Consider the following 13676-nt stretch of genomic DNA (forward strand, 5'->3'; position numbering starts at 1 on the left):
TCCTGGCGGAGCCAAAAACGACGCTGGCGTCTAAAGCCGCCCCCGACCCCGAGCGACTCAAAGGACAATTATCCCAAAGGAAAGTTATTGTTTTGCTAATCCCGGGAACAGCTTGCGAGGGGGAGATTTGGGTCTTCTTTTAATAATGAAAAGTTAATGCGCAGCCTCTTGTAATTATCTTTATCGGAAGCCCCTCGTTTAATCCTCAGGTTTGCAAAGGACCCACCCCGATGCGCAGCCAGCTGTAGCTGTAGGTTTGCTGGGTTCGGCTCCAGCTCGGGTTCCTCCTCGGCTCGGGTTCCGGTTCGGCTCGGGCTCCGGCTCGTCCCGGCTCGGCTCGGGGTCCGACTCCGGCTCCGGCTGTGCTGGATGGTGCGCGCAGAGACCCGTGGGGCGTCCGCGTGGCGCTGTGAGAGCTGCCGCACCCCTCGCTGGGCGCCCGCCTGGCCGCTCGCCCTCAGGGGCGGGACTGAGAGATTCTGCTTCCCGGGTTCCGCGTTGGAGAAGGGTGGGCTCAGGGCTCCGAGCGATTCAGGTTGGGTGGGCTCAAATTTTCGGAGTGCGAGCCAGGAGAGGTTTACCCACGTGTTTCGTTTCGCGCCAACTTTAACAAATATGGGCGCTGCACGTGAAAATCAGGCTTTCTTTGAATAGTCGTAAAATCTGACAATAACTTGTTAGCCTCCGTGAAGAGGGGTGGGTCCCAGTAGACAGGCCCTATTTTACAATTTACCATCCCTATTTAGGGGTCGCCAGATAAAATACTGGAACATACTTATAATTTAAAAGAATCACAGTTCGTCTGAAATTCTGATTTCACTGGATCTCCTGTAATGCAGTTTGCAAAACCTGGCGCCCTTCTCCGACGCCCTGACCCAACCCGGCCGCTCCCGCCTCTCTCTACTTCTTCAGCTCCTTCAGTGTGTGAATTTTGCGACCCCGACGGCTCGGCCATTAGAACGCTGGGGTGGGTTTGGCTGGAGGTGGAGTGGGCACGGGTTAAATGAACGTTTTCCACTCCTTTCCCCTTGGGGATTTTCGGGGAAGACCTTGCCTCCGGCGGTGGCGTTGGAAGGCTGGAGGGGGTCATATTGGTGGTAGTGTTGAGAGTGTGGCTGGGAATGGGGCCTCGGTCTTAATGGGCGGCTGGATGCGGGGAGGGAGGCTTCAGGGAAGCTGCGAGCGGAGCCTCCGCCGGAGTATCGCGAAGGGGAGAGAAGAGAATCGGCATCTGGAACCTGCGGCTTTCAGAGTAGAGGTTTAGGGAGGGGATGACTCTATTTTAGGAATAGAGTTGTCTGCTGCCTATCTTCCTCCCACCGAGAACGGGAGTGGGAGTGGGCAGGGGGACAACTGGAAAGGAGAGGAGAGAGGGAGCTGATTGAGAGGACCGCAGCTGGGAGGGCGGCGACCGAAGGGAGGGAGACTGGTGGCGTCCCCATCTCGCGGGGTCCAAGGCGTGACGCATCCGCGCCCCGCTGATTGGAGCCCTCCTGGCGCCCGACTGTATAAATCGTCCTCAGAACTGCGCCCCCTCCGCAAAGGTGACCGAGAGAGGGTCCCGACTCGCCGCCTGAGAAGCCATGACCGGCCGGGACGCGCTTTCCGACGGGCGTGCCAGGAGCAGGGCACTGGTGCCCGGAGGCCCGCCCACCGGCTCGCGCCCCCGGGGCTTTGCCATCACCGACCTGCTGGGCCTGGAGGCCGAGCTGCCCGCACCTGCTGGCCCCGGGCCGGGATCCGGCTGCGAAGGCCCCGCGGCCGCGCCCTGCGCGGGTCCAGGGCTCTGGGGCTCCTGCCTGGCGCGCGGGGCCCTCCCGCTGGGGCTCGGCCTCCTCTGCGGCTTCGGCGCGCAGCCCCCTGCGGCCGCCCGGGCGCCCTGCCTGCTCGTAGCAGACGTGCCCTTCCTGCCGCCCGAGGGGTCTGAGCCCAGCGCCCCGCAAGTCCCCGGCCGCCCGCCGACCCCGGCCGCCCGCCAGAAGCGCAGCGAGAGCGTCTCGACGTCCGGTAAGGAGGCCAGTCGGTGCCGCTCCTGTCCCTTCCCTCGGCTCGGGCGCGCAGGGTGACACTCCGGGGCCCCGCCAAGCCCAACGCAGCCCCCCAGATCTAGGGAAGTCGGGACCCCAGAGCGTGGCCTCGCCGGGGAACGCATTCTCGCAGCCGCGCCCTCTGCCCCTGCCCTCTCCTCCGGGTCTGGTCGCCGCTGCCCCGCGGACACCACCACCACCCGGTCCGGACCCGCCCTGGGGTCTCAGCGACCTGGCCGCGGTCTCCGGGGGCCTTTCCTCCGCGCCCGCGCGAAGCTCGGCCTCTGGGAACGGCGGAGGGCGGGAGGCCTGGGCCTGCCTCGTTTGTCAGTGGCACAGAACGCGGTGCCCGCCAGAGCTGGAGGGTTCGCTGAATTGATTGACGAATTGTCCGGCTCTTGGAGAGCGCGGGGCGGAGGCCTGGAACTGTCCTCCTCCCTGTGCTGAAAAGCGAGTCTGGGTTCCGCGCTTCTCCCCTCCTTCCAGCACGTGAGAAGCAAGCTCGCCCGTCTTATGGTAGCTGTGCTCAGCTCCTCAGAGAAGTCGGGGTGGATTGTGGGGAACAGAAGGGAGCAATGGAAATCTACAAAGACAGGGCCGAGAAATCGAGAGGTTTGGGGTGTGGGGGAAGAGAACGGAGAATTACACGAGAAGAGGTGGACGGACGGAGAGAAACTATGTAGCGGACCGCAGAGCTGAGCATCCAGGCAGCGAGGCAGAAAGAGTGCAGTGGTCTCCACTGCTGATTAAAGGAAGCAGGCAGGGGAGTTCCCTGGCTGCCCAGTGGTTAAGACTCCGCGCTTCCACTGAAGGGGGTACGGTGGTCCGGGAACAACTAAGATCCTGCATGCCCCGCAGCGCGGCAAAAAAAAAAAAAAAAAAAAAAGTAAGCAGGCGGAATTAGCAGGCAGGCCAACGTCCACCCAGCTCTAAAAGGACTTTGTTTCATGAGTGTCTAGGTAAGATCAAATGAACCCCACTATTAGTTGTTTCACTAAAAATGCAGGAACCACCTTCATAGGATGGGCTCTTTCCGTGTGAGGACCATAAAACTAAAGGCAAAATGCAACTGCATCCTAGTCTGTGAGGGCGTTTCTCAAGACCAAGACCAACACTGTCCAGTAGAAACATCATGTGACTGCGAGTAACGAAAGTTTCTCAAAGCCACGTTAAAAAGGAAAAATAAATAGTTGAAACAAATTTAAATACTCTATCTTATTTAATCCATTACATACAAAACATTGTCATTTTACATGTACTCAATATAAAAATTATTAATATTTTACTTTTGGGGGTATTAAGTCTTCAAAATCCACTGACCATTTCACGTTTACAGCTGGTCTCAATTCAGATTGGCCACATTTCACGTCTCAATAACCTTATATATCTATTGGTATACCAGATTGGACAGCGTGAATAGCATAATATTATAATCCAATTTTTCTGGTGAAGTAATTGATGTAGGAGTAAAACTGACATTATTTTACTATTTTTGCATTTCTTAATTCACTTTTTAGTGTTTTTAAGCAAATATGCTTTTTAACAATGAACCTGACAATAGTTTGGTCTTCTAACCTTCCTTTCAACCTAGATCTTCTGATATAATGGATTTCAAAAGATAAAGCATAGTGGAGTGGGTTCTTAAAATTATTTCACCTGCATCTATGAATCATCTGGGCACACTTGCCAAGAAGGAATTTCCCAGACCCCACTTCCAGAGGTTTGGAATCGGTACAGCAGGGCAGGGGGCCGGCTCTGATGAGGGTCTGATGTCACAAACCTCCGTCCTCCCTTTAAGAAATGTTGGTGTTTTGGTTAAGATGAGGAAGGTGAGCTAGAGGCAGAAGGAAGTGGATGAATTTGGAAGCTGAAGGGACAGGAAATGCAATTAGTGTTCAAGTAGCTTTGGCTTCACACAGTCTGGGGTTTGAATCCCAACCTCACTGTTGACTACCTGTGTGATCTTGGGCAAGTTACTTAATCTCTCTGTGCCTTGGTTTCCTCCTCTGTAAAAAGAGAATAATAATAGCAGCTGCCTTGGAGTTTTTTTTTAATTTATGGAGAATAACGGTGATAATGCATGAGCAGTGCTAAGCTCAGCACCTGGAGCATGGTGTGAAAAATGCGAGCCTGTAAATATTCACATCCCCAACAGGTTCATAGAGTCAATCCTCAAAGTAAAATCCAGAAAACAAAGTGAAAAATATGCTCACCTTTAAAGTCCTCCCTCTCTCCTTGTGCTAACAGATGAGGACAGCCCATCTGAAGACAGGAGTGACCTGAAGGCGTCCTCCGCCCCCGGCAAGAGGAAGAAGCGGAGGCATAGGTACCTGCCCTCACCCCTTTCCTTGGGACACAGTGCCTGAGAACCAGCTGGCCCTGAGTTAGGGCAGCAGCGGGAAGGGCTCAGGAGCCATTTGGGAATGTAATTCTGCAGTTCCCAGGGGGCTGCAGGTCAGCCTTTGTAGCATTTTAAAGACACAATTTTGTGGGCCTTTAAAATGGGTCTTCTTAGAATGAGTTGATGGAATTCATTGAGGAGAAAAAAAGACCTAAAGAACTTTGTTTGGTTTGAACTAAATTGTGGACTTTCCAGAGGCTAATCATTCAGAGGTGGGGCATCCAGTTTTCATGAAGTGGACAAAGAGGGGCCAGGCATGGGGTCCTCTGAGGCTGGAAGCCTTGCAGCCTCCTGTGGACATGTGCCCACGTGTGTGTTCGGGCCTCCCTCCAGGACCGTCTTCACCGCCCACCAGCTGGAAGAGCTGGAGAAGGCCTTCAGCGAGGCCCACTATCCTGATGTGTACGCCCGGGAAATGCTGGCCGTGAAGACTGAACTCCCCGAAGACCGAATACAGGTGCAGGTCCCACCACCCAGAGACACCACAGAGAACACGCTGTCCTTACACGCAATGAGTCAGCCCACAGCCACCTCTAAACAGCCCAGCACTTCCCCCTCCGCACCCAAACCGAAGGTCACTTAGATGCCAGAGCCTTCCTTTGTGTTCATTTAGAGAGGATGACCCCTGTAACCTTCAAGCCTTTTTTCCTTTTATTAAATCATTCTTCAAAATTACACAGTGTGTGCTGCATCTAGAAACTATGTCAAGATATCAATGAAAAAATGACTATCACTCCATTGCAAACCCTCAAAGAAACCAGTGTAAATAGCCTGACGAGGCCTTTCTGCACACCGCCCCCATGCCATATGCACATCTGGCCCTGGAACACGCACTCACAGGCACACAGGATTGGTCTTTGTCTTTACAGAGAGCCATCCTGTGTGTGCCTCAGCCTCTGTGCTGACAGCACATCCTTGCCAGGTCAGAAGGCATGCCACTCACTCACTCTTTTTAAGCAGCTTAACAATATTCGACACTATTATTAAGATAAAGCAATCCAACAACCGAGGTTAGAAGAGACCATTGCCCTGGGGAACCGCTCCCATCAGTGTAAAATCGACTTCTTTACACACTGTGGGATACTCTGATTTTGTTTTGTCATCCCTGACTCCGTGGAAACCTCGGTGGAAACTGGTCCCGATCACCCAGCACGACCAGTCCTGCGAGCCACGAGAAAGGCCTGGGTCCCAGGTGCCCCCGGGGAGGGTGCACCTGTGCCCCTCGGCGCTGGGGTCTCCTCCCGTAAGCCCTTCTGCTTCCCCTCCCGCCTCAATCCAGGTCTGGTTTCAAAACCGGCGGGCCAAGTGGCGGAAGCGGGAGAAGCGCTGGGACGGCAGCAGCGTGATGGCTGAGTACGGGCTCTACGGGGCGATGGTGCGACACTGCATCCCGCTGCCCGACTCAGTCCTCGGCTCCGCGGAGGGCGGCCTGCTGGGCTCCTGTGTTCCCTGGCTTCTGGGTAAGGAAGAGGGTCCTGTGGCCGCGCCCTGCCAGAGATGTTGGGGGTCCCCATGCCCGGTGGCCATTGTCAAGCCAAGCAATGTAAATTTACTCAGATTCAGGCCCAGAATATCACATCCGATTTTTAATTAATTACAAGGCTTGGACTTTGATCAGTTGCCTTATTTTTCATTGGAACTATGTAGGCAGTGTGTAGACAGGTCCAATCAGGCCCTGGTTTTATGAGTGGAATGACACACTTTCATTATATGAAATATGTTTCCCAAATGTTGAGAGCTGTTAGAGGTTTTGGAAACCATACAGTTCAGAGCTCATGGTAATAGGAAGCGGGAAGGCGCAGGCAGTGAACCTGCAGACTGTTAACCCCTTGCACCCTGGACTCAGGAGGTCCAGTTCCTGGTCCTGGCTCGGCCATTAATAATCTGCCGCGTAGCTGTTCTGTCCCCTAGTTTTTGGTGCTGGAACAGTCTGCACTGGTGAGGTCCTAGCTTTGAGGCTGGGCATTCTGAGGAGCTGGCACCCTTACTGGTCTGTTGGCTGTTACCAGAGACACTCGGGCTTGGAGGAATGAGTGACAGACAGCACGCTGAGCAGGGTGTGAGATTAGGATTAGGGGGCCGAGGGGGCATTTTAGGCTGGGGAGGAGGAGGGTTTTTGTTCAGCAAACACTTTTTGAACCCCTACCCACCGGACACTATGCCGGGACTGGAGAAACCAATCGTCTTTGCCCTCAAGGGTTGGAGAGCCTGGAGGGAACTTTGAGCAGGTAACCGGGCCCACCTCTCTGAGTTTACACGAGCAGGTGGGGTGGAGCTTACTGAGTCCGCAGGTCTGTGGCCGAACAAGAAACTGGGCCTCGTGCTGCCAGACATCTGACTTTTTGAGAGAAGCTGGAAGTCTGACTTTTGATGTAAATCTCCTGATTTTAAAATGTTGCCAACAAGTTTTAAAATAAAAATTTAAAAATCACCATGTCATCCAAACAAGGCACTTTTGCTGGCTGTGTCCAGCTGGCAGACACCAGTCTACAACCCCTGATGCTGAGAGTTACCTACGAGACTCTCCTGCAGGCCCCAAGACAGGTACCAATAAGGGAAATTCTAATGGGATTTAGAGAACAGTGACATGGAAGAAATTTACTTAATTGCTGTATTTAGAGATATCTGTTTTTATTTATTTTCCTTTTTTGCAAGGGATGCATAAAAAATCCACAGGGATGATAAGGAAAGCAGAAAGTGAAGAAAAGCTGGCAGGACTCTGGGGCTCTGACCATCTCAAGGAAGGTTCTAGCCCACATCAGGCAGGACCCCAGAGGGGCTTGGAGGAAGGCAGCCCTGAGAGCGGCTTGGAAGACGTGGCCATTGATCTCTCCAGCACCACACGTCAGGAGACCAAGAGAGCGCAGCAGGGGTCTGGTGCCCAAGGATGTTCAGACTCTGAGGGGCTAGAGGGGCTCCAGCCAGGGAAGGAGGGGGCCTTATGAAGCTGCAGGTCCCCCCTCCCCCACCAAAGGCTGGAAATGTGCACATTCCTCACCAGCTTTTCTCAAAAGACAAAAGTTGTCGAAGACAAATACTCTCAGTTGGATTTTCTTCTTCCGGTGTCAGGATGAAATGCAATGCCACTTGCTTTAAGAAGACAAATGGTGACTTATGGAAAATTCCATTTCATTCTAGAATGGAAACCATTTCTTAAAGGCACATGAATCAGTTAATTTGGTGTAAAACTTTTATTCTCTTCTGTAGAACTTGAGGAGGGAGGATTTTAAGTCCAAAACCCATTTTCACTGCCAGACATCCCAAGATTTGGTTCAATATACTGCGTAGACTCACAGGTTAAGTCTGCTGTCCTTACTCTGAATCCAAAAATACAAAATTATTTAACCTACAGAGAATCATATATCTTCGTAAATACTGAAGACTTCATGCAGACCTCATATGAATGAAACATAACATCTTTACCTTGAACTTGGCTTTGGACATTTTCATTTTCTTGTTAGGCAATGATCCTATGTCCTCCTGAGTGTCATTTGATCGGGTCTGTGGAGCTCTTCCACCAAGAAAGCCCTCTCTCCCTTCCCTTCTGAAACAGCACAGGACCATATCTGAACAACTGCTGAATATCTATAAACAGTGTTTTAAGTTCAGACCAGGCTTCTTGGTTTTTTTTAAATTTATGTTTGAGAGCACTTTAGTGACTTGATTTCGTGCATGTTTCCTTGCCTGTATTTCCTTTCCTTTATTTATTATTTAAAAATAAACGTTTTGTGGCGTGCTCGTGTCTCACACACCCCCCTCTGTCCGCACACGCACCTCCTGCTGCCCCTGCCGAGGGTGCCTCCATTAGCCCGGAAACATTATACCCCAAGCGCTTCACGCTCAGGCTGCAGCACTTACCCTGTGTCGCTCTGTAAACTCCTATGGGCAGCGTCGGTGTCTAACTCTCTTTTCTGAGTTCAGAGTCCAGAGCTTGCACCTTGTTGATGGGGAGGCTGAGGGGGAAACATGGCTCTTCTTGAAGAAGAAGGCGTGGGAAGGAGGGTGAGGACCCTCTAAGCAGGTGGCTTCCTCTGGGAATGGGCACCGCCGCCCTTCGGGCTGAGCCTAGCTCTCCCGTCTCTCCGGATGAGAAAACACAGTTTCCTTCCTTTGGTCTGTTTCTCTCATCCTGTGATTGTCCCAGGCTATTGTGAAAATTAAATGTCACCTATCATTACTGCAGCAACAGCAGCTAACAGTGAGCCCCACCTTCTCTCATTCATTCTGGCACCAAGATCTCAGCTGAAGCCTGGGGCTGACGGCGGGAGGGCAGGTGCTGGGAAGAATCTGGAAGTCACTTTCTCTCTCTCCCGCTGGACCCGCAGAGCAGGCCCTGAGCGATGTGGCCACCACACCTGTTCTGGACCCTCTGCTGCCTCAGGCCGGTTCTCAAATTCTTGCCTCCATCTCTCTTCCTAGTTTATCCAGGGTTGAGTTTGGGGGAGGGAGCTAGTAACCTGTGCAACTTACATACAGCACACTCATAAAATAAAATATTACGCAGCCACTAAAAATGATAACAATGAGGCATACTTACGTGGAAAGATATTCATGAAATGTTGCCGAGTGGGGGCTTCCCTGGTGGTGCAGTGGTTAAGAATCCGCCTGCCAATGCAGGAGACACGGGTTCAAGCCCTGGTCTGGGAACATCCCACATGCCACGGAGCAACTAAGCCCGTGCGCCCCAACTACTGAGCCCACGAGCCACAACTACTGAAGCCCGCGTGCCTAGAGCCCTTGCTCCGCAACAAGAGAAGCCACCACAATGAGAAGCCCGCGCACCGCAGTGAAGAGTAGCCCCAGCTCACTGCAACTAGAGAAAACCCGTGCGCAGCAACGAAGACCCAACGCAGCCAAAAATAAATTTTAAAAGTTAAAAAAAAAAAATTAAACGTAATTATAAAAAAAAGTTGCTGATTGAAAACTCCTAAACGAACCCAAAAAAGGATACAAGTAGAAAAAAATATGTAAAGCAGGATAAAAATGAAATAAAGAAACTTAACTGCCATAGAACCATACAAATAGTGGACAAATTTCTAGGCAAAATTATCTAAAAAAAGGAGAAAACAGGAAGAGGCAAAAGAGAAAGGGACTAGAATCAGTAATATAGACCATTTTAAACGTCTAAGAACACCAATGTCTCAGTTTTTTCAATCATAAAATGGGGATCATAATACAACACCCTTGTTTTCGTGGAGATTAAATGGAAGGATGTGAGTAAAGTGCTTACCTCGGTTTCCAGCATGGTAGAGAAAGAGAAAAATAAATACTATTGTTACACTATTACTGGCATTCCCATTAGTATCAAGACCCCAATGAGAACACTTGTCATCATCATTATTTATCAACATGGTATCCACTAAGTAAATCATGGGATAATAACCGGTTGGAACGCTGTGCAAACAGCGTTTAAGAAGAGCCCCAGGGGCACAGCAGAACTCCACCTGGGGGCCGCCGGGCGCAGGGGAGGGACGTGCCCAACGCGGACAACCGTGCACTGTCCGGTGAACTTAAATCTGGGCTGGGCCTTCCAGCAGCTGGGGGACCCAGGTAGGGTCTGTCCTTCTGCCTCCTTCGCCTGCCCTGTTTGTCCAGGTCCGGGTGCTGGGCGCTCGACATGCTTCCTCATCCCCCATTGGTCAGAACTGCTGTCACTCTCAGGCCTAAACCAATCGTGAGTCAAGGGGGCAGAATTCCTTGTTGAGCTTGGACCAAAAATTCACCTGCGGTCCCGAAGCTCCTCTTGCCCTAAAAGTAAGTATAACTGGGCTCCTTCCAGCAAAGAAGAAAAAGGAGTGGCCGCTGACCAGCCAAGGGACAGGCTGGCCACAGGCAGGATGTGAAATAGTATATGCGACACTAAAAAAGAAGAAAAGACAGATGAAATTCCTTTGAAACTTTCAGAGCATTTATCTTTGGATCATGGGTAAATGGATACTTTTGGTCTTTTTTTCATATTTTCTAAGTTTTGTAAAGTTAGTATGTAAAAATTTAATAAAATAGTGATTATTAATATTAATAATATTAAAATAGAAATTCCTTTTTCTCAATTTAGGGCTAAGCACACACAGGGCAAAATCTTATTTAAAAATACAATGAAAATGTTTAATGATAGAGTCCGTATTTTGCCTGCGTCTCCTGTCAGGTCAACACAAGTGCCAGCTTGACAGGAAACACACAGTCCCCTTCAACCCTTACTCAAATCATGCAGCAAATTGGAATCTGACCACTGACAGCAGGACTGAATTGTTTCCAGCTTTCAAAATTGCCTTCCAGATGAAATGTGGCTATAAAAGCCTAAAAGGAGATTTTTAAAAAATTATAATTTTAGCAAGGCCAATTTGGACAAATTCCTACTATGAACCAGTGTCACCCCCGCTGCACTTTGGTGACAGGAGAAGCACATCAGTGCCTGAGAAACATGCGTGACTCCAGGAGATATTTTCAGAAATGACAGAAGAACAAGATATAGCAATCAGTGTCGTTTTCTGAAGTTTACCAGTATAAATACAATAAACTAAAACTATCATTCTCTGTGGTCTACAAATCATGTCCATATTGTCTTTTTTTATTCTCACAGCAGGTGAGAAACTGAGCTGCAGAGAAATTAAGTGAACTTGCTAAGCTGATTCTCAAGTTTATAAGGCTCAGGGCCAGAAGAGCAGATGGAGGGCCTTGAAGCAGATGGAGGCGGTGACTTGCTCTGCTACTTGTGGACACTTGGGTGAAGCTGTATGGTCAGGCCTGAGAGTGCTGGCTGGGGAAGCAGACAGACCCAAAAGCAGGAAGCATACGCGTGTGCGGATACAGAGGTGGCAAGGCCGGCCACGAAGGAAAGGGCTCACTTTTTTGATACGTTATTGGGACAATTGTTTATCCAAATGGGGAAAAATGAAATGGACATCAGTTTCACACCTCACAGGAAAATATGTCCTGGCGGATTAGACGACTGTGAAAGGCAGAACTATAAAGCTTTTAATTTTTTTTTTTTTAAAATTTTATTTATTTACTTATTTATTTTTGGCTGTGTTGGGTCTTCGTTTCTGTGCGAGGGCTTTCTCTAGTTGCGGCAAGCGGGGGCCACTCTTCATCGTGGTGCGCGGGCCTCTCACTATCGTGGCCTCTCTTGTTGCGGAGCACAGGCTCCAGACGTGCAGGCTCAGTAGTTGTGGCTCACGGGCCCAGCTGCCCTGCGGCATGTGGGATCTTCCCAGACCAGGGCTAGAACCTGTGTCCCCTGCATTGGCAGGCAGATTCTCAACCACTGCGCCACCAGGGAAGCCCTATAAAGCTTTTAGATGTTTGGGTCTAGAAGATGCTTCAGTTGCCCCAAGGCTATGGTTCAAAGCAACCATTTTATTTTGCTGACAGTTTTGTGGGTCTTTCTTCAGTGAGGCTTACCAAGCCTCAGCCCCTCTTTCCATCCATCTATCATCTCACCTCTCTGTCCACACATTATATTTTCCAGAACCATTTGAGATTAAGATGCATACACCATCAGACCCCTTATCTCTGTTTTTCCAGCTTGATTGAGATATAATTGATTGATATACCATTGTGTAAGTTTGAGGTGTACAATGTGATGATTTGACACACGTGTAACGGCAGCCAAAGAACCCCGGGCCATTGATCTGATATTGCTCTTGGGATTCTTAGAGCCTCACTTTGGAAGCTGAGTAGGGATTGCAAAGGTTTCAGAATCCTGGGAATGGGACCAAGATTTTGTCCTGGGTATAGCTCTAGGGAGACCTGCTCTCAGAGAATTACTGTGAAACTCTCTGTTTTCCAGTGTTAACTTCTGCTCATCCAGGTCTCGTTCACAGGATTTTATCAGAGACCCCACAGGCTGCTCCATACCCTGTTTTGGTGCATGACCACCTTCAGCTACACCCTCTAATGTTGCCGAAGTTTGCTCCTCTGGGGAGTTTCTCACACAGCTGTGTTCTGCCCAAAATAAGTGTGCCGTGTCCCTGTCACCACTGACGGTCCCTGTTAGTGGACGCCCCATGTGCAGGGCTCCTTGATGATGCAAAAGGCTCAACAACCTTAGGACTGAAAGCACTGATCTCCCAAGTGTATTGTATTCTTTCCCAAATCTATTACCCGGCTGGTGAGAGCAGAACCACACCCATGACATCTGGGCCCAAGGAAAGGTGCACAAAGCTGTTCTTACAGAAGCATCCTCCAAGTTAAGGCTTCCACACAAGGTATCTATCAAGGGACTTCCCTGGTAGCACAGTGGTTAAGAATCTGCCTGCCAATGCAAGGGGCACAGATTCGAGCCCTGGTCCGGGAACATCCCACATGCCACGGAGCAACTAAAACCGTGTGCCACAACTACTGAGCCTGTGTGCCACACTACTGAAGCCCTTGCGCCTAGAGCCCATGATCCTCAACAAGAGAAGCCACCGCAATAAGAAGCCCGCACACCACAATGAAGAGTAGCCCCTGCTTGTAGCAACTAGAGAAAGCCTGCGTGCAGCAACAAAGACCCAACGCAGCCAAATAAATAAAAAAAGGTATCTATCAAAAGGGAACGGTAGGGACCCATGGTTTCGTTCTGACTTCTTTGGATCCTCCCCACTTCTTAAAAATTCATCCAAGGCTGGCTGCCTTTTCGCCCTTTCCATCAAAATAAATGGATAAATAAATAAATCATCACCAATAACATGCTGGCGCCACCTGTTGGCAGGCATGTGGCTGTGCTCTGGCCTGACTTGCGGGTCAGACATCTAAAAGCACAGCTTGAACACGTTTGTATAGAGGAATTTGTTTTTCTACCCATCCTTCCAACCCACCCACTGAGCCACCGGCTGTGGTCGTCTCCCCTTTGAAATGTCTTCAGTCATGTAACTGTCTCATTAGCTACCCTTTCTGTGGTTAAACTGCCCAGTTTACGATACTTTGTTATAGGAGCCCACGCGGGCTCAGACACACAAGGCCTCATCTTTTCTCAATTTATCATCATTTAAAATGAATAATTCCCGTTATTCCCTATGCCCAGTCCACCACCTTAATCTCTCTCTGCCGTGTACACTAGATCTCTCTTCTCCTTCCCCAGAGTGTCTGCCCCTCAAGTTCAGGGCTGTTCTGGGCGCAACTAGCCTTCGTTGATCAATTCACTAGAGAGACAAAGACTGTTCTGAGGGCCTCATTGTTCAGGAGATGCTCCTGAACTTCCCTTGACGGAGACGTGGCTTTGAGGCCCGCACTGTGTTCTTCCTGTCCACTGGTCCTGAGGCAACTTT

The 13676-nt window shown here is 50.3% G+C and overlaps 1 protein-coding gene across 2 annotated transcripts; it reads left to right on the forward strand.

Annotated features, from left to right (window-relative positions):
* The first annotated feature begins 1583 nt into the window (after positions 1-1583).
* On the forward strand, positions 1584-11023 carry VSX1 (visual system homeobox 1). 2 transcript variants are annotated; one of them, XM_068524578.1, is made up of 5 exons: positions 1584-2007; positions 4275-4353; positions 4762-4885; positions 5708-5888; positions 7084-7373. In XM_068524578.1, the coding sequence occupies exons 1-5, from the start codon at positions 1584-1586 to the stop codon at positions 7371-7373; spliced, it is 1098 nt and encodes a 365-aa protein (XP_068380679.1). The 2 variants fall into 2 exon arrangements, with proteins under 2 accessions (XP_068380679.1, XP_068380680.1); XM_068524579.1 differs by lacking the exons at positions 5708-5888; positions 7084-7373 and adding an exon at positions 11009-11023.
* The last annotated feature ends 2653 nt before the right edge of the window (positions 11024-13676 follow it).

The sequence above is a fragment of the Eschrichtius robustus genome, chromosome 16 (assembly GCF_028021215.1).
Source record: "Eschrichtius robustus isolate mEscRob2 chromosome 16, mEscRob2.pri, whole genome shotgun sequence".
Lineage (NCBI taxonomy): Eukaryota > Metazoa > Chordata > Mammalia > Artiodactyla > Eschrichtiidae > Eschrichtius > Eschrichtius robustus.

Coding starts and splice junctions, on each gene's coding strand:
- VSX1 (XM_068524578.1), top strand. CDS start 1,584: ATGACCGGCCGGGACGCGCTTTCCGACGGGCGTGCCAGGAGCAGGGCA. Junction 4,354..4,761: donor AGGAAGAAGCGGAGGCATAG/GTACCTGCCCTC, acceptor GCCTCCCTCCAG/GACCGTCTTCACCGCCCACC. Junction 4,886..5,707: donor TCCCCGAAGACCGAATACAG/GTGCAGGTCCCA, acceptor GCCTCAATCCAG/GTCTGGTTTCAAAACCGGCG.